The sequence below is a fragment of the Tachyglossus aculeatus genome, chromosome 4 (genome assembly GCF_015852505.1).
Source record: "Tachyglossus aculeatus isolate mTacAcu1 chromosome 4, mTacAcu1.pri, whole genome shotgun sequence".
In the NCBI taxonomy this organism is placed as follows: Eukaryota; Metazoa; Chordata; class Mammalia; order Monotremata; family Tachyglossidae; genus Tachyglossus; species Tachyglossus aculeatus.
Window position 1 is genome coordinate 10,058,120 of NC_052069.1, and position 20,922 is coordinate 10,079,041.

Consider the following 20,922-nt stretch of genomic DNA (forward strand, 5'->3'; position numbering starts at 1 on the left):
TCAGTTGTATTTCTTGAGTGCTTACTGTGTACAGATTACTATACTAACCACTTATTTAGCACTTACTGTGTGCAGAGCACTGTACTACTACTATTACTACTACTAATAATAATGATGGTATTTGTTAAGCGCTTACTATAAGCCAAGCACTGTTCTAAGTGCTGGGGTAGATACAAAGTAAGCAGGTTGTCCCATGTGGGGCTCACAGTCTTCATCCCCCTTTCACAGATGAGGTAACTGAGGCACAGAGAAGTGAAGTGACTTGCCTGAAGTCACACAGCTGATAAGTGGCAGAGTCAGGATTAGAACCCACGACCTCTGACTGCCACGCCCGGGCTCTTTCCACTAAGCCACGCTGCATCAATAAAAGTTCTTTGATTAAACCGGAGCCTTATTATTTAGGCAGTCATATTTTGCTCTCAGGAAGTTGTCTCAGTCCTTTAATTCTGGTTCTCAGCTGTGAAAGTCATTTCCCAAATTAATTTCCCTTATTTATATTTGTCCCTTAATGTTGTAGTTTGGTATTTGACCTTTGCAAAGCTCTTTCAAGCATGTATTAGTTGTTTTTTTTTTTTTACAACAGTGAATCAATGTTTCAATCCTGAAATGCTCCGACTGAAATAATTAGGTAGATTTTAAACTACTGGCATTTTCTGAGTGTGGTGTGCAATGTTCCCTTCAAATACACCAGTTATTGGGCTAATTTTCTTTTTACTTGAGTTTAGACACACTCATTTTTACCTGTTGAAATATCAAAAGCTAATGAAGTGCAGAAAATTAGCACCTTGGCTTGTTGGCAGCTGAGTGTAATGTAAGAGACTTAAAATGGATTCCTCCATGCTGTGTCTTTTGAGGATATAAATCAAGAGCCTAAATCAATAGGGAAAAGAAAACAAACGTAGTAAACACCGAATGTGTTAAAAGAGGCATCCCAAGGTGATTTTAAAGAAATTTCACATCTGGCCAGCAAAGAGTAAGGTTAAATTGCAGTTCATGCAGGGCAGGGGTCTGCCAACTCTACTGTATTATACTCCCCAAGGGCAGCACAGCCTAGGGGATAGAGCATGGGCCTGGGAAACAGAAGGACCTAGGTTCTAATCCCGACACCACCACTTGTGTGATGTGTGGCCTTGGGCAAGTCACTTCACTGGGCCTCAGTTCCCTCATCTGTAAAATGGGGATTAAGAGCGTGGCTCAGTGGAAGGAGCATGGGCTTGGAAGCCAGGGGTCATGGGTTCAAATCCCGGCTCCAACAATTGTCAGCTGTGTGACTTTGGGCAAGTCACTTCACTTCTCTGGGCCTCAGTGACCTCATCTGGAAAATGGGGATGAAGACTGTGAGCCCCCCATGGGACAAACTGATCACCTTGTAACCTTCCCAGTGCTTAGAACAGTGCTTTGTGCATAGTAAGCACTTAATAAATGCCATTATTGTTATTATTGTTATATTCATTCATTCATTGTCATATTTATTGAGCGCTTACTGTGTGCAGAGCACACTTGTGAAGTACAAATCCCTTCAAAGCCCTACTGAGAGCTCACCTCCTCCAGGAGGCCTTCCCAGACTAAGCCCCCTCTTTCCTCTCCCCCTCCTCCCCCCTTTTCCCCCCCACCTTACGTCCTTCCCCTCCCCACAGCACCTGTATATAGGTTTGTACAGATTTATTACTCTATTTATTTTATGTGTACATATTCTATTTATTTTATTTTGTCAACATGTTTTGTTTTGTTGTCTGTCTCCCCCTTCTAGACCGTGAGCCCGCTGTTGGGTAGGGACCGTCTCTATATGTTGCCAACTTGTACTTCCCAAGCGCTTAGTACAGTGCTCTGCACACAATAGGCGCTCAATAAATACGATGGAATGAATGAATGAATACAAATCGGCAACATATAGAGACAGTCCCTACCCAACAACGGGCTCACAGTCTAGAAGGGGAAGACAGACATCAAAACATGTGGACAGGTGTCAAGTCGTCAGAACAAATAGGACTAAAGCTAAATGCACATCATTAACAAAATAAATAGAATAGTAAATATGGACAAGTAAAATTGATAGAGTAATAAATCTGTACAAATCTATATACAGGTGCTGTGGGGAGGCGAAGGAGGTAGGGCGGGGGGGATGGGGAGGAGGAGAGGGACAGGGACATCAGAACAGGGACAGGGACTGTGTCTAACCCGATTACCGTGTACCTACCCCAATGCTGAGAACAATGCCTGGCACATAGTAAGCACTTAATAAATACTGCAGTTGCATTGCGCAGCACACGGAAAACACTCAAATGCCATTGATTGATTTAAGGTGCCTTGGCCATTCACCAAATCCTAGGCTAGGTGGCTCATCTCCCAGCTGCTTAGTGCTCAATAAATACTACTGATTGATTGATTGACTGAGTGAAGAGGTCACACGATCAGTCTCTCTGCCTTGTCGACATTAGTCTTGGATTAGGGAGCCTTTCCCAGAGCCCTGAATGCCTGTTGGCCAAATATATATATACATACAATACAATACAATATATTTATGTATATATTTATATAGCTATAATATATAATGTTATATATGATAATATATGATACATAATAATATTTTAATAATGCAACAATATAATAATAAAACATCAATAATATCAATAATAACAATATCAATAACAATGCAATAGTTATTTTTAATTTTCATCGTTAAATCATTTTTATTAAAATTAATTTTAATTAATAATTAATTATTAATGATATTGATGATATAATGAATGGGATGTAATGATGTAATATAATAATATGATAATATGATGTATGATAATATAACATATAATATTTATATATAAATATATAAATACATATTTATATATATTGAATGGTATTTTGTTAAGCGCTTACTATGTGTCAAGCACTGTTCTAAGTGCTGGGGTAGATTCAAGCTAATCAGGTTGGACTCAATCCCTATAATAATAATAATAATGGCACTTGTTAAGCGCTTACTATGTACAAAGCACTGTTCTAAGCACTGGGGAGGATACAAGGTGATCAGGTTGTCCCATGTGGATTTCACAGTCTTAGTCCCCGTTTTACAGATGAGGTAACTGAGGCCCAGAGAAGTTAAGTGACTTACCCAAAGTCATATGGCTGACACTTGGCGGAGTGGGGATTTGAACCCATGACCTCTGCCTCCCAAGCCCGTGCTCTTTCCACTGAGCCACGCTGCTTGTGGGGCTCACGGTCTTACTCCCCATTTTCCACATGAGGGAACTGAGGCACAGAAAGTTGCAAATAATAATAATGTTGGTATTTGTTAAGCGCTTACTATGTGCCAAGCACTGTTCTAAGTACTGGGGGAGATACCAGGTTATCAGGTTGTCCCACGTGGGGCTCACAGTTTTAATCCCCATTTTACAGTTGAGGTAACTGAGGCCCAGAGAAGTAAAGCCCTTCAAAACCCTACTGAGAGCTCACCTCCTCCAGGAGGCCTTCCCAGACCAAGCCCCCTCTTTCTTCTTTCCCTCTTCCCCCACACCTTACCTCCTTCCCCTCCCCACAGCACCTGTATATATGTTTGTACATATTTATTACTCTATTTATTTTACTTGTACATATCTATTCTATTTATTTTATTTTGTTCATATGTTTTGTTTATTTGTCTGTCTCCCCCTTCTAGACTGTGAGCCCGCTGTTGGGTAGGGACTGTCTCTATATGTTGCCAACTTGTACTTCCCAAGCGCTCAGTACAGTGCTCTACACACAGTAAGCGCTCAAAGACTGTGAGCCCACTGTTGGGTAGGAACCGTCTCTATATGTTGCCAAATTGTACTTCCCAAGCGCTTAGTTACAGTGCTCTGCACACAGTAAGCGCTCAATAAATACGACTGAATGAATGAGTGAATACGATTGAATGAATGAGTAAAGTGACTTGCCCCAAATCACACAGCTGATAAGTGGAGGAGCAGGGATTAGATCCCACAACCTCTGACTCCCAGGATCAGGCTCTTTCCCCTATAATAATAATAATAATGACATTTATTAAGCGCTTTCTGTGTGCAAAGCACTGTTCTAAGCGCTGGGGAGGTCACAAGGTGATCAGGTTGTCCCACGGGGGGCTCACAGTCTTCATCCCCATTTTCCAGATGAGGTAACTGAGGCCCAGAGAAGTGAAGTGACTTGCCCAAAGTCACACAGCTGACAAGTGGCGGAGCCGGGATTTGAACCCATGACCTCTGACTCCAAAGCCCGGGCTCTTTCCACTGAGCCACGCTGCTTCTCTAAATGTTCACAGAAGCCCCAGGTTTCCCCAGGCCCTCCCCAAATCCTGCCCTGGAGCAGTGTTGCTCTCCCAGACTCAGAGGAAAGACCCAGGAGGGAGCCCTTCAGTCCGAAATGTCTGTTTTCTTTCTGATGGATTAATAATGACGTATTTGTTCAGCGCTTACTAGGTGCCAGGCACTGTACTGAGCGCTGGGGTGGATCCAAGCAAATCGGGTTGGACACGGTCCCTGACCCATGTGGGGCCCACAGTCTCAATCCCCATTTTACAGATGAGGTAACTGAGCGCTGGGGTGGATCCAAGCAAATCGGGTTGGACACGGTCCCTGACCCATGTGGGGCCCACAGTCTCAATCCCCATTTTGCAGATGAGGTAACTGAGGCTAAGAGAAGTGAAGTGACTTGCCCAAAGTCACTTCCATCCCAGCCTCTTCTCCCCCTCTGCCCTAATTAGAAGCAGCGTGGGGTAATAATAATAATGATAATGGCATTTATTAAGCGCTTACTATGTGCAGAGCACTGTTCTAAGCGCTGGGGAGGTTACCAGGCAATCAGGTTGTCCCACGTGGGGCTCACAGTCTCCATCCCCATTTTACAGATGAGGGAACTGAGGCCCAGAGAAGTTAAGTGACTTGCCCAAAGTCACACAGTTGACAAGTGGTGGAGCCGGGATTTGAACCCAGGACCTCTGACTTCAAAGCCCGTGCACTTTCCACTGAGCCACGCTGCTTCTCTAATGGCTAGAGCCCGGGCTTGGGGCTCAGTAGGACCTGGGTTCTAATCTCAGCTCTGCCACTTGTCTGCTGTGGGACCTTGGGCAAGACACTTCACTTCTCTGTGCCTCAGTTCCCTCATCTGTAAAATGGGGAGTGAGACTGTGAGCCCCATGGGACAGGGACTGTGTCCAGCCTGATTTGCTTGTATCTACTCCAGGACTTAGTACAGTGCCTGACACATAGTAAGTGCTTAGAGAAGCAGCGTGGCTCAGTGGAAAAGAGCCCGGGCTTTGGAGTCAGAGGTCATGGGTTTGAATCCCAGCTCCGCCAATTGTCAGCTGTGTGACTTTGGGCAAGTCACTTCACTTCTCTGGGCCTCAGTTCCCTCATCTGTAAAATGGGGATGAAGACTGTGAGCCCCCCGTGGGACAACCTGATCACCTTGTAACCTCCCCAGTGCTTTGCACATAGTAAGTGCTTAATAAATGCCATTATTATTAACAACAAATACCTGAATTATCATTATTGCTAATACTGGCTCCGCCACATCTGCTGGGTGACCTTGGGCAAGTCACTTTCATTCATTCATCCATTCAATCATATTTATTTATAATAATAATGATAGCATTTGTTAAGTGCTTACTATGTGGAAAGCACTGTTCTAAGCGCTGGGGAGATTACAAGGTGATCGGGTTGTCCCACGGGGGGCTCACAATCTTCATCCCCATTTTCCAGATGAGGTAACTGAGGCCCAGAGAAGTGAAGTGACTTGCCCAAAGTCACACAGCAGGCAATTGGTGGAGCCGGGATTTGAACCCATGACTCTGACTCCAAAGCCCCGGCTCTTTCCACTGAGCATTTGTTGAGAGCTTACTCTGCGCAGAGCACTGTACTGAGCGCTTGGGAAGTACAGATCGGCAGCATATAGAGATGGTCCCTACCCAACAGTGGGCTCACGGTCTAGAGTGGGGAGACAGACAACAAAACAAAACAAGTAGAAAGGTGTCAATACCGTCAGAATAAATAGTTATAGCTATATACACATCATTAAACTGTAATAAATGCGAACAAATAAAATAGAGTAATAAATATATAGAAATATATACAAGTGCTGTGGGGAGGGGAAGGGGGTGATGGGGAGAAGAGGAAGAGGAGGAGAGGAAAAAGTGGGGGCTCAGCTTGGGTCTCAGATACCTCATCTGTAAAATGGGGATTAAGACTGTGAGCCCTATGCAGGACAGAGATTGTGATCAATCAATCAATCAATTGTATTTATTGAGCGCTTACTATGTGCAGAGCACTGTACTAAGCGCTTGGGAAGTACAAGTTGGCAACATAAACAGTCCCTACCCAACAGTGGGTTCACAGTCTACAAGGGGGAGACAGAGGACAAAACCAAACATACTAACAAAATAAAATAAATAGGATAGATATGTACAAGTAAAATAAATAAATAAATAAATAAATAGAGTAATAAATATGTACAAACATATATAGAGGTGCTGTGGGGAAGGGAAGGAGGTAAGATGGGGGGATGGAGAGGGAGACGAGGGGGAGAGGAAGGAAGGGGCTGAGTGTGGGAAGGCCTCCTGGAGGAGGTGAGCTCTCAGCAGGGCCTTGAAGGGAGGAAAAGAGCTAGCTTGGCGGAGGGGCAGAGGGATTGGGGGCATTCCAGGCCCGGGAGATGACGTGGGCCGGGGGTCGATGGCGGGACAGGCGAGAACGAGGTACGGTGATCAGCCTGATTAGCTTGTATCTAACCCAGCTGTTAGTTCAGTTGGAGAAGCAGCATGGCACAATAATCTCCCCCTTCTAGGATAGAGATTGTGATCAGCCTGATTAGCTTGAATCTAACCCAGCCGTCAGTTCAGTTGGAGAAGCAGCATGGCCCAACAATCTCCCCCTTCTAGACGGTGAGCCCGCTGTTGGGTAGGGACCGTCTCTATATGTTGCCAACTTGGACTTCCCAAGCGCTTAGTACAGTGCTCTGCACACAGTAAGCACTCAATACATACGATTGAATGAATGAATAATAATAATAGCATTTATTAATCAATCAATCAATTGTATTTACTGAGCACTTACTGTGTGCAGAGCACCGTACAAAGCGCTTGGGAGGTAAGCGCTTACTATGTCCAGGAGGCCTTCCCAGACTGAGCCCCCTCATTCCTCTCCCCCTTCTCCTCCTCCCCATCCTCGCCCCCGCCTTCCCTCCTTCCCTCCCCACAGCACCTGTATATATCTTTGTACGTATTTATTACTCTATTTATTTATTCATTTATTTTATTTGTACATATTTATTATATTTATTTTATTTTGTTAATATGTTTTGTTTCGTTCTCTGTCTCCCCCTTCTAGACTGTGAGCCCGCTGTTAAGTAGGGCCCGTCTCTATATGTTGCCAGCTTGTACTTCCCAAGTGCTTAGTACAGTGCTCTGCACACAGTAAGTGCTCAATAAATACGATTGAATGAATGAATGAATAATAATAATGGCATTTATTAATCAATCAATCAGTCAATCAATCATATTTTCTGAGCGCTTACTGTGTGCAGAGCACTGTACTAAGCACTTGGGAGGTAAGTGCTTACTATGTCCAGGAGGCCTTCCTAGACTGAGCCCCCTCATTCCTCCTCCCCATCCCCACCCCTGCCTTACCTCTTTTCCTCCCCACAGCACCTGTATATATCTTTGTACATATTTATTACTCTATTTATTTATTTATTTATTTATTTTATTTGTACATATTTATTATATTTATTTTATTTTGTTAATAGGTTTTGTTTTGTTTTCCTTCTCCCCCTTCTAGACTGTGAGCCCGCTGTTGGGTAGGGACCATCTCTATATGTTGCCAATTTGTACTTCCCAAGCACTTAGTACAGTGCTCTGCCCACAGTAAGCGCTCAGTAAATACGACTGAATGAATGAATGCAAAACACTGTTCTAAGCGCTGGGGAGGTTACAATAATAATAATGATGGCATTTATTAAGCACTTACTATGTGCAAAGCACTGTTCTAAGCGCTGGGGAGGTTACAAGGTGATCAGGTTGTCCCATGGGGGGGCTTACAGTCTTAATCCCCATTTTACAGATGAGGTCACTGAGGCCCAGAGAAGTTAAGTGAGTTGCCCAAAGTCGCACGGCTGACAGTTGGCGGAGCCGGGATTTGAACCCCTGACCTCTGACTGCAAAGCCTGGGCTCTTTCCACTGAGCCACGCTGCTTCTCATAATAAAGTGACTTTCCAAAGGTCACACAGCAGACAAGTGGTGGAGCCGGGACTAGAACTCATGACCTTCTGACTCCTAGGCTTGTGCTGTGTCAGTCAATCTGAATTCCAGATAAAGTGTGGGCTTGGGAGTCAGAAAGTCATCTGTTGGACAGGGACTGTCTCTATATGTTGCCAACTTGTATTTCCCAAGCGCTTAGTACAGTGCTCTGCACACAGTAAGCGCTCAATAAATATGATTGAATGAATGAATGAACAATACCCATCCAATGTGGTGACCCCAAGTGCTTAGTACAGTGCTCTGCACACAGTAAGCGCTCAATAAATATGACTGAATGAATAATACCCATCCAATGTGGTGACGGGCAGGTTTGTGAAAAGGTGTCGGTGAAGGGTTTTGGTACTATTGCTGTAACTCCTGGAATTCTACAGATTTTGTCCAGAGCAATTTCACTTGAAGAAGAGAAGCAGCGTTGCTCAGTGGAAAGAGCCCGGGCTTGGGAGGAAGAGGTCATGGGTTCGAATCCCAGCTCTGCCGCTTGTCAGCTGTGTGACTTTGGGCAAGTCACTTCACTTCTCTGGGCCTCAGTTACCTCATCTATAAGGTGGGGATTAAGACTGTGAGCCCCGCGTGGGACAATCTGATCACCTTGTATCATACCCGGTGCTTAGAACAGTGCTTGCATGTAGTAAGCACTTAAATGCCATTATTATTATTATTATTATTATTATTATTATTATTATTATTATTTATTAAGTAGGAATCCGCCACAGAACCAAAGACCGCAATCTCCTGTTGACGTCTGCAGCCTCAAATAATCAGTGGAGCTCTTCGCTGTTTTCTCTGATGCCCTCGTGGACGCAGAAGATTTTATATAAACGAGAATCTTCCATTACACACCCACTGGTCAGTCGCATGCTGTGATGTTGATTTTTCCTGTCCTCCTCCCTATCCCCCCAGCCCTATCTCCTTCCCCTCATTCATTCATTCATTCAATCGTATTTATTTAGCGCTTGCTGTGTGCAGAGCACTGTACTAAGCGCTTGGGAAGTACAAGTTGGCAACATCTAGAGACGGTCCCTCCCTAACAGTGGGCTCACAGTCTAGCTTACAGCCCCTCCCCACAGCACCTCTATATATATTTGTACAGATTCATTACTCTATTTTACTTGTACATATTTACTATTCTATTTATTTTGTTAATGTTGTTCATCACAGTAAGTGCTCAATAAATATGATTGATTGATTGATCTAGCTTTAATTCTGTTTGTTCTGACGACTCGACACCTAGGCACATTCATTCATTCATTCAATTGTATTTATTGAGTGCTTACGGTGTGCAGAGCACTGTACTAAGCACTTGGGAAGTACAAGTGGGCAACCTATAGAGACGGTCCCTACCCAACAACGGGCTCACAGTCTAGGAGGGGGAGACAGACAACAAAACAAAACATGTGGGCAGGTGTCAAGTCGTCAGAAGCAGCATGGCTCAGTGGAAAGAGCACTGGCTTTGGAGTCAGAGGTCATGGGTTCAAATGCCACCTCCGCCACTTGGCAGCTGTGTGAGTTTGGGCAAGTCACTTAACTTCTCTGTGCCTCAGTTGCCTCATCTGTAAAATGGGGATTAAGTCTGTGAGCCCCACGTGGGACAGCTTGATTACCTTGTATCTACCCCAGCGCTTAGAACAGTGCTTTGCACATAGTAAGCACTTAATCATCATCATCATCAATCGTATTTATTGAGCGCTTACTATGTGCAGAGCACTGTACTAAGTGCTTGGGAAGTACAAGTTGGCAACATATAGAGACAGTCCCTACCCAATAGTGGGCTCACAGTCTAAAAGGGGGAGACAGAGAACAAAACCAAACATACTAACAAAATAAAATAAATAGAATAGATATGTACAAGTAAAATAAATAGAGTAATAAATATGTACAAACATATATACAGGTGCTGTGGGGAAGGGAAGGAGGTAAGATGGGGGGGGATGAAGAGGGGGGTGAGGGGGAGAGGAAGGAAGGGGCTCAGTCTGGGGAAGGCTTAATAAATGCCATCATTACTATTATTATTATTATTATCAGAATAAAATGTTTTGTTTTGTTGTCTGTCTCCCCCTTCTAGACTGTGAGCCCACTGTTGGGTAGGGACCGTCTCTATAGGTTGCCAACTTGTACTTCCCAAGCGCTTAGTGCAGTGCTCTGCACACAGTAAACGCTCAATAAATACGATTGAATGAACGAATGAATGATTATGGTGATATTAGGAATCAAATATTAGAACTGTGATACGGTGACACTCAAGGGCTCACACAGTCTACTTTTATTCGTGCCGGATGCCTAGGATGTTGGTGGGGAGAGAGGCACCTTGAGCCCAAATTCTCTCCGTGCATCCTGAGAAGCAGCGCGTCCTAGTAGATAGAGCCTGGGAATCCCCGGGAGTCAGAAGAACCTGGGTTCTAATCCCGGCTCTGCTACCTGTCCGCTGTGTGACCTTGGATAAGTCACTTAACTTCTCTGGGTCTCAGTTACCTCATCTGTAAAATGGGAAATGAGACGGTGAGCCCCACGTGGGACAGGGAATATACTCAAGCTGATTAGCTCATAACTACCAGCACTTAATACAGTGCCTGGCACGTAGTGAGCACTTAGCAAATACCGTAAAGAAATTATAATAATACATTTTCTATGTAAGCGACGATTCATTCATTCATTCATTCATTCAATTCAATCGTATTTATTGAGCGCTTACTATGTGCAGAGCACTGTACTAAGCGCTTGGGAAGTCCAAGTTGGCAACATCTAGAGACGGTCCCTACCCAACAGCGGGCTCACAGTCTAGAAGGGGGAGACAGACAACAAAACAAAACATATGAACAAAATTAAATAGAATAGTAAATGTGTACAAGTAAAATAAATAGAGTAATAAATACGTACATACATATATACAGGTGCTGTGGGGAGGGGAAGGAGGTAAGGTGGGGTGGGGGGGAGGTGTAAAATTATCCCCATTTTCCAGATGAGGTAACTGAGGCCCAGAGAAGTGAAGTGACCTGCCCAAAGTCACACAGCTGACAAATTGGTGGAGCCGGGATTAGAACCCATGATAATTCATGAAGCACAGCTCAACTTAAAGGAGAGGTTCTTTGTTTTATGGATTGAAGACAAGAGACATGTTTTAAGATGCGTAGGGTCTAATTTGGTTTTACGAAGCGGAAGGTATGATTATAGAAAGATGAACTCCAAAAACTTTAAGAGCTTAAAAGAATTGCTTTTTCCCATACCCGGACCTACCTTAATCCATCCAAACTGATCAAACTCTGTATGTTTTTTCTACCTATTTCTCTGTTCTGCATAATAATAATTGTGGAATATGTTAAGTGCTTTACTACGTGCCCAGCACTGTAATAAGCGCCAGGGTGGATACAGAAATGACTTGCCCGAGGCCATACAGCGGACAGGTGGCAGAGCCGGGATTAGAACCCAGGTCCTTCCGATTCCCAGGCCCATGCTCTTTTCCATTAGGCCGCACTGCTTCCCTGCTAAGAATTCTTAAAATATATTTAATTAATTATTATAATTAATTAATTAATTAATAGATATTACATATCTATTCTATTTATTTTATTTTGTTAGTATGTTTGGTTTTGTTCTCTGTCTCCCCCTTTGAGACTGTGAGCCCACTGTTGGGTAGGGACTGTCTCTATATGTTGCCAACTTGTACTTCCCAAGCGCTTAGTACGGTGCTCTGTACACAGTAAGCGTTCAATAAATACGATTGATTGATTGATTTAACTGGTCCCTTTGCTGTGGCTCAAAACTACTTGCTCTTGTTTCATCAGGTCCATGCTAGGTTAGGAACTACTGAATAATAACCCGACAAAATGTTGTTTTAATGTTGTCCTGTGATTTGCCCTACTGTCTAGGCCACTTCACTTTACGGTCCCTCAGTTACCTCATCTAGAAAATGGGTCTGTTTATTGATATTGATGCTACTGATGCCTGTTTGCTTGTTTCGATGTCTGTCTCCCCGTTTCTAGGCTGTAAGCCCGTTGTGGGCAGGGAGAGAGGGATTGTCTCTATTGTGGGCAGGGATTGTACTTTCAAAGCGCTTAGTACAGTGCTCTGCACACAGTAACTGCTCAATAATAATAATAATGATGGCATTTATTAAGCACTTACTATGTGCAAAGCACTGTTCTAAGCACTGGGGAGGTTACAAGGTGATCAGGTTGTCCCGCGGGGGGCTCACAGTCTTCAACCCCATTTTACAGATGAGGTAACTGAGGCACAGAGAAGTTAAGTGACTTGCGCACAGTCACACAGCTGATAAGTGGCAGAGCCGGGATTTGAACCCATGACCTCTGACTCCAAAGCCCGGGCTCTTTCCACTGAGCCACACTGCTTCTCGTCAATAAATACAATTGAATAAATGGAGCACAGGACTGGGAGTCAGGAGGTTATGGGTTCATATCCTGGCTCCTCCTCCTGCTGTATGACCTTGGGCAAGTCACTTTACTTCTCTGTTCCTCAGTTACCTCATCTGTAAAATAATAATAATAATAATGGCATTTATTAAGCACTTACTATGTGCAAAGTACTGTTCTAAGCACTGGGGAGGTTACAAGGTGATCAGGTTGTCCCATGGGGGGCTCACAGTCTTCAACCCCATTTTACAGATGAGGTCACTGAGGCACAGAGAAGTTAAGTGACTTGCCTACAGTCACACAGCTGATAAGTGGCAGAGCAGGGATTTGAACCCATGACCCCTGACTCCAAAGCCCGGGCTCTTTCCACTGAACCACGCTGCTTCTCGTCAATAAATACAATTGAATAAATGGAGCACAGGCCTAGGAGTCAGGAGGTTATGGGTTCTTATCCCGGCTCCGCCTCCTGCTGCATGACCTTGGGCAAGTCACTTTACTTCTCTGTTCCTCAGTTACCTCATCTGTAAAATGGGGATTGAGACTGTAAGCCCTACATGGAACAGGGATTGTGTCCAACCTGATTTGCTTGTATCCACCCCAACGCTTTGTACAGTGCCTGCACCTAGTAAGCGCTTAACAAATACCACCATCACAATTATTATTACCATGAAAAAGAACAAAGTTTCAGGGCAGTTGCTATGGGGCATCTTGACTTCATGTTTCATTCCCTGTATATATACATATATATGTATATATGTATACATACATATATATTCCCCTGTATATATATACCTGTATATATGTATATATGTTTGTACATATTTGTTGCTCTATTTTACTTGTACATATCTATTCTATTTATTTTATTTTGTTAGTATGTTTGGTTTTGTTCTCTGTCTCCCCCTTTTAGACTGTGAGCCCACTGTTGGGTAGGGACCATCTCTATATGTTGCCAACTTGTACTTCCCAAGCGCTTAGTACAGTGCTCTGCACACAGTAAGCGCTCAATAAATACGATTTATGATGATGATGATTCCCTTGAAAGGTATTGTCTCAAGTACCATATGTGTTTTTTCAAATGCCTTTGAACTGATCATTTGCAGCCAAAGTGTATACGTTTTTTCTAATTTTTAACTGGGCAAATGATATTTTATTATAGCATGAAGATCCTTCAAGACCTTCAGTGACTTCTGAATTTGGAATAACTTTTCAGAAATGTGCTATGGTAAGTTTTATTTAGTACGATTCTTGAGAGAGAGAATTGGATTACATGTAAAATGGTGGATCCAAACATTTAAGAATTTGAGAACTAAATGGATAATTAGTTCATTATTAGTTCCCCTCCTCCCCCTCTCCATCCCCCCGCCTTACCTCCTTCCCTTCCCCACAGCACCTGTATATATGTATATATGTTTGTACGTATTTATTACTCTATTTATTTATTTTACTTGGCATAATGGATAGAGCACGGGCCTTGGAGTCAGAAGGTCATGGGTTCTAATCTCGCTTCTGCCACTTCTCTGCTGTGTGACCTTGGACAAGTCACTTCACTTTTCTGGGCCTCAGTTACCTCATCTGTAAAATAAGAATTTCAGAGAGTGAGCCCCATGTGGGACAGGGACTGTGTCCAACCTGATTTGCTTGTATCCACCCCAGTACTTAGTACAGTATGTGGCACATAGTAAGCACTTACCAAATACCATAATAATAATAATAATAATAATAATGGTATTTTTTGAGCACTTACCATGTGCCAAGCATTGTACTAAAGCAGCAGGGGAGATACTAGATAATCAGATGGGCCCTGCTCATAGACCCACACAGGTTCCTGGACTAATTAGAAGGAAGAATAACCATTTTTCAGGTGAGGAAACAGGTATGGGGAACTCAGGTGACTTGCCTGAGGTCACACAGCAGATAAGTGCCAGAGCTGGGATTAGAACCCAGGTCCTGGGGCTTCCAGGCTCTTGACAATTCCTCAGGATCATGCTGCTTCTCAACAGAAGGAACTACAAATAATCATAATAATGATTATGGTATTTGCTAAGTGCTTAATTATATGCCAGGCAGTGTACTGCAACAGTGCTTTGCACATAGTAAGGGCTTAATATTTATTACTCTATTTTACTTGTACATATCTATTCTATTTATTTTATTTTGTTAGTATGTTTGGTTTTGTTCTCTGTCTCCCCCTTTTAGACTGTGAGCCCACTGTTGGGTAGGGACTGCCTCTATATGTTGCCAACTTGTACTTCCCAAGCGCTTAGTACAGTGCTCTGCACACAGTAAGCGCTCAATAAATATGATTGATTAATAAATGCCATCATTATTATTACTAAGCACTGGGGTGGGTACAAGCAGATTGGGTTTGACACAGTACTTGTCCCACATAGGGCTCACTGTCTTAATCCCTGTCAGATGAAATAAATGAGGCACAGGGGATAATAATAATGATGATGATGGCATTTGTTAAGCACTTACTACATGTGAAGCACTGTTCTAAGCACTGGGGGGGGGGGGGGAATATAAGGTGATCAGGTTGTCCCACGTGGGGCTCACAGTCGTAGTCCCCATTTTACAGATGAGGTAACTGAGGCTCAGAGAAGTTAAGTGACTTGCACAAAGTCACACAGCAGATAAGTGGCAGAGTCGGGATTAGAACCCATGACCTCTGACTCCCAAGCCCGGGCTCTTTCCACTGAGCCACGCTGCTTCTCAGTTTTACAAAGGTAAGCATCTTTTGAGTTCTCCTTAGTTTGAGATTTCTATAGCATCAGATGGCCATTTTCCCTATGCACAATGTCTTCAAACGGCAGATCTTGCAAACTGGGGTTGTTGCATTTTTCTCCCAAAACATTTTCCTGTATAATTCCTGGATTTGAGGAGTTTGCGAAACTCCCTGCCATTCTTTTTTGGACATTCTTTCCTGGTGTGGACTCTTCTTTAGTTTGACCATAGAGAAGGCCTCACACCTTGCCTGTCTAATAATCATCATCGATGGTATTTATCGAGCACTTAGTATGTGCAGAGCACTGTACTAAGCATTTGGGGAGAGGACAATACAGCAAAGTTGGTAGACCCATTCCCTGCCCACAGCGAGCGTCATTCGTTCATTCTGTCAGTGCTATTTATTGAGCGCTTACTGTCTGCAATGCACCTTGTTCTAAGCTCTTGGGAGATTACAGTGTAGCAATATAACAGATAAATCCCCTGCCCACAACAAGATTGTAGTCTAGAGAGGCTGACAGGCAAAAACATAAAGAATTTATAATATATATAATTTCTATTCTATTTATTTTATTTTGTTAGTATGTTTGGTTTTGTTCTCTGTCTCCCCCTTCTAGACTGTGAGCCCACAGGGACTGTCTCTATATGTCGCCAACTTGTACTTCCCAAGCGCTTAGTACAGTCCTCTGCACACAGTAAGCGCTCAATAAATACGATTGATTGATTCTAGATGAATTGTGTTTTCTCTGGATATACCGTCTTGTGAGTTGGCATTATTATTTTGCCCCTTCTAGTCATTTGTAAACTGTCATTACCTGCATACAGAGATTCAGTCTAAGCATTTCTCTTTGAAAACTCTCCCTAGAAATATCATCTCTTCTTCAGTGCTGACTGAAGGAAGAGTAATATCCATTTTTCATATCCTGGGGCAGATCTATCATGTTTGATCATCCTGATAAGACATTTAATTTGGATGTCAATTTAAGAGATACTCTGCCCAACATGATTATTTTTGCTATATTCCACGCTCCTGCTTACACACGTTTAAAGCATCCTCATTTTTCAACAAAGTTTTAAAATTAACATCATTTTTTTTTTAATCATAAGTGGTCTCTGAGGTCAAGCAGGGTAATGAATGGGTGTGGATCTAATAAATAATCTGGGGAAGGGAAATTTGTGTTTCTGAGAGTCAGTTTATTTTGCTTCTTTTTGGTGGGGGCAGGCATGGTATGTTTTCCCCACTAATTAAGCCAAAGCCTTGGGCATCTTTAGAAATCAGTCATATTTAGAGAAGCAGCGTGGCCTGGTGGGTAGAGCACGGGCCTGGGATTCAGAAGGACCCAGGTTCCTTAATCTGCAAAAAAGGGATTAAGATTGGGAATCTCCATTCATTTGTTCCTTCAGTCATATTTATTCAGCTCTTATTGTGTCAGAAAACTGTGCCAAGTGCTTGGGAAAGTACAGTACAACAATAAACAGGCACATTCCCTGCCCACAGCGAGCTCACAGTCATGTGGATCAGTGACTGTGCCCAACTTGATATCCTTGTATCTACCCCAGTGCTTAGTACAGTGCCTGGCACATAGTTAAGGCATAACAAATACCATAATTATTATTATCATTATTTTTGTTAGGAAAAGTCCTTTGGAAAAGGCCACATGCAAGAATTGAGAATTATGGAACAGATCTGAGGCTAGGTACTAGACAGTCTGGGTTGGGTGATCTACTCACAGAAGAAAATAGAAAATGGAGAATGAGGATGCTTATGTGACGGGGCTCTAATAGGCTATTAATTTGATGAAAATGACCAGATTTCAAAATAGAAAGGCAGAAAATTAATAGTTTTAGTCCCATGAATCAGCAAGGAGAAGCAGCGTGGCATAGTGGAAAGAGCACAGGCTTGGGAGGCAGAGGTCGTGGGTTCTAATCCCAGCTTCGCCATTTATCAGCTGTGTGACTTTGGGCAAGTCACTTAAATTCTCTGTGCCTCAATTATGTCATCTTTAAAATGTGGATGAAGACTGTGAGCCCCACGTGGGACAACCTGATTACCTTTTATCTACCCCAGTGCTTAGAACAGTGCTCAGCACATAGTAAGTGCTTAACAAATATTATTATTATTATTATTATTATTATTATTATTATTATTCCTTGTTCCCCCAGGGCTTTCAGGCTGTGCTGTTGTTAACAATGATGGAGAATAGGTCTTAGAAAAAGATTTTTAAATGCCCCATTGAAATTGTCAATATGGTCGGAATGGAACAGGTTACCTGTAGAACTTCAAAATGACCATGATAAAACCTCATTAGTGTTTTAAGTTTAAATGAATGGCAGTCTTGTAATCAGAGTGGAGTTCTCATCTATTTTAAGAAACATTTAGAACAGTAGAACCGGGATTAGCGTGGTGTAGTGGATGTATGTATGATCTATGACCTGTATATATGTATATATGTTTGTATGGGTTTATTACTCTATTTATTTTACTTGTGCATATCTATTCTATTTATTTTATTTTGTTAGTATGTTTGGTTTTGTTCTCTGTCTCCCCCTTCTAGACTGTGAGCCCACTGTTGGGTAGGGACTGTCTCTATATGTTGCCAACTTGTACTTCCAAGCGCTTAGTACAGTGCTCTGCACACAGTAAGCGCTCAATAAATATGATTGATCAATTGATTGATTGATCTAAAAGATGGATAGTGAAAAAAACAGGATAGGAAGAACAGAGATTCTTTGGACATGTGGTGTTGAAGAAGGCTTTTGTGAATACCGTGGACTAACTGAAAAACAACAAATGGATTTTAGAGTAAATTAAGCCAGAGTGGTCTTTTTAAGGTCAAGTGACTCAATTTAGATTAGCGTGTTTGGGACACATCATCAGGAGGACTAATGCTCTGGAGAAGACACTAATGCTAGGAAAAGTCCAGGGCAAAGAAGGAAAAGGCAGACAAAAAGTCAGAGCTACATGGAAACAATGACTATAACAACAAAAACCAAAGAACTACTAGAAAGGCTGCAGGTTAGGGCAGAGGACGTTCTGGAGAAAATATATCCGTGGAGTTCCTGTGATTCGGAAGTGACTCGATGGCACGTAATAATAATAACAACAACAACAATAATAATAATAGTAATAATGGCATTTATTAAGCGCTTACTATGTGCAAAGCACTGTTCTAAGCCCTGGGAAGGTTACAAGGTGATCAGGTTGTCCCACGTGGGGCTCACAGTCTTCATCCCCCATTTTACAGATGAGGTAACTGAGGCCCAGAGAAGTGAAGTGACTGCCCAAAGTCACACAGCTGACAAGTGGCGGAGCCAGGATACGAACCCATGACCTCTGACTCCAAAGCCCGTGCTCTTTCCACTGAGCCACGCTGCTTCTCATAATAATAATAACGTGAATAGAGCACAGGCCTGGGAATCAGAAGTTCATGGGTTCAAATCCCTGCTCTGCCACTTATCTGCTGCGTGACCTTGGGCAGGCCACTTCACTTCTCTGGGCCTCAGTTACCTCATCTGTAAAATGGGGATTAAGATTATGAGTCCTATTGGGACAGGGACTTTGTTCAGCCTGATTACCTTGTATTGACCCCAGTGCTTAGAACAGTGCTTGACACATAGTAAGCATTTAACCAACACCATCATTATTATTATTACAATGCTGTGCACACTCTGCTCAATTTAGTTGGATTGATTTAATTGATTGATTGATTGATTAATTGATTTAATTGATTTTTAAGGTGTAATTTAGAAGTGGGGACTTTCCTATTATAACCTTGCCCTATTTTCCAAACAGATGCCCTTGTAGGCAGGGGACATGTTTACCAAATCTGTTGTATTGTACGCTCCCAAGCATTTAGTATAGTGCTCTGCATTCATTCATTCATTCATTCAATCGAATTTATTGAGCGCTTACTGTGTGCAGAGCACTGTACTAAGCGCTTGGGAAGTACAAGTTGGCAACATATAGAGACGGTCCCTACCCAACAACGGGCATCTCCCCGCCCACCTCAGCTTCCTCGGAACAGGTGGGGAAATTTCCTCTGGTAGAGAAAAAAAAAAAACGCTGATATTTTTACAGCTGAAAGAGATCAATCAATTGTATTTACTGAGAGCCTACTTTGTGCCAAATACTGGACTATGGGCTTGGAAGAGTATACTATGATAGTGTTGGTAGACAGTCCCTCGCCCACAGAGAGTTTACTTTAAAGAGAGGGGGAGACAGATGTTAAAAGAAATTACTGATAAGGAAAATAGTGGCAAATGAGGATTTGGACAGAATACCGGCGGGCCTGAGGATGGGGTGGAGATCAAGTGGGTTTAGATCCGAATGCCTAGGGGACAAGGAAAGGAGGGTAGAAAGGAGAAATGGAGACTTAGTCTTCGAAGGCCTCTTTCATTCATTCATTCATTCAATCATATTTATTGAGTGCTTATTGCGTGCAGAGCACTGGACTAAGCACTTGGGAAGTACAAGTAAGCACTCAATAAATACCACTGGTTGATTGATTCCCTGTCCTTAAGCTTATACTCGAAGATGGGAGACAAACAGAAAGAGATATATGATGATTCAATCAGTAGTATTTGTTGAACCCCCACTATATAGTAGACCTCATCTGTACCTCATCTGTAAAGTGGGAATTAAGACTGTGAGCTCCAAGTGGGATACTCTAATTACTTTGTATCTACTCCAGTGCTTAGAACAGTGCTTGGCACATAGTAAGCGCTTAACAAATACCATTTAACAAATTTAACAAATACCCCTCTCCATTCCCCCATCTTACCTCCTTCCCTTCCCCACAGCACCTGTATATATGTATATATTTTTGTACATATTTTTTACTCTATTTATTTTATTTGTACATATCTATTCTATTTTATTTTGTTAGTATGTTTGGTTTTGTTCTCTGTCTCCCCCTTTTAGACTGTGAGCTCACTGTTGGGTAGGGACTGTCTCTATATGTTGCCAATTTGTACTTCCCAAGCGCTTAGTACAGTGCTCTGCACATAGTAAGCGCTCAATAAATACGATTGATGATGATTATTATCATTATTATTAGACAAGGAGCTCAAATGCATGTAAAGTGTATTAATGTGCTCCCATTCAGACATCTTATACACAGCGGGGCTGAAATGGGTTTGTTTCTAAGTGCTAGAGTGAATTAGGAAAGACCTTTTTTATGGGATTTGTTAATAATAATAGTAATAATAATAATAATAATGGCATTTAAGTGCTTACTATGTTCAAAGCACTGTTCTAAGCACTGGAAGTGCTTACTACATGCCAGGCACTGTACTATGTGACACCTAGGGATAGATACAAGGTAATCAGGTTGGACAGAGTCCCAGTCCCACATAGGGCTCAGAGTCTTAATCCCCATTTTACAGAGGAGGTAACTGAGGCCCAGAGAAGTGAAGTGCCCAAGGTCACACAGCAGAGCCGGGATTAGAACCTATGTCCTCCAACTCCCAGGCCCATGTGCTCTTTCCACTAGGCCACGGTGCTCCTCTTAAAACACAGTAAGCCCTCAATAAATGCGATTAAAGAAAAGACTTGTCAGAAGGAGTGAGATTTGAGG

The 20,922-nt window shown here is 42.6% G+C and overlaps 1 protein-coding gene across 1 annotated transcript in view; it reads left to right on the forward strand.

Annotated features, from left to right (window-relative positions):
• Positions 1-20,922, forward strand: part of EVC2 (EvC ciliary complex subunit 2) — a 217,041-nt gene that overhangs the window by 18,216 nt on the left and 177,903 nt on the right. The window contains exons 3-4 of the mRNA XM_038744853.1: positions 8,956-9,101; positions 13,779-13,844. Of these exons, the coding sequence (XP_038600781.1) occupies positions 8,956-9,101; positions 13,779-13,844 (212 nt within the window). The remainder of the gene's footprint in view (positions 1-8,955; positions 9,102-13,778; positions 13,845-20,922) is intronic.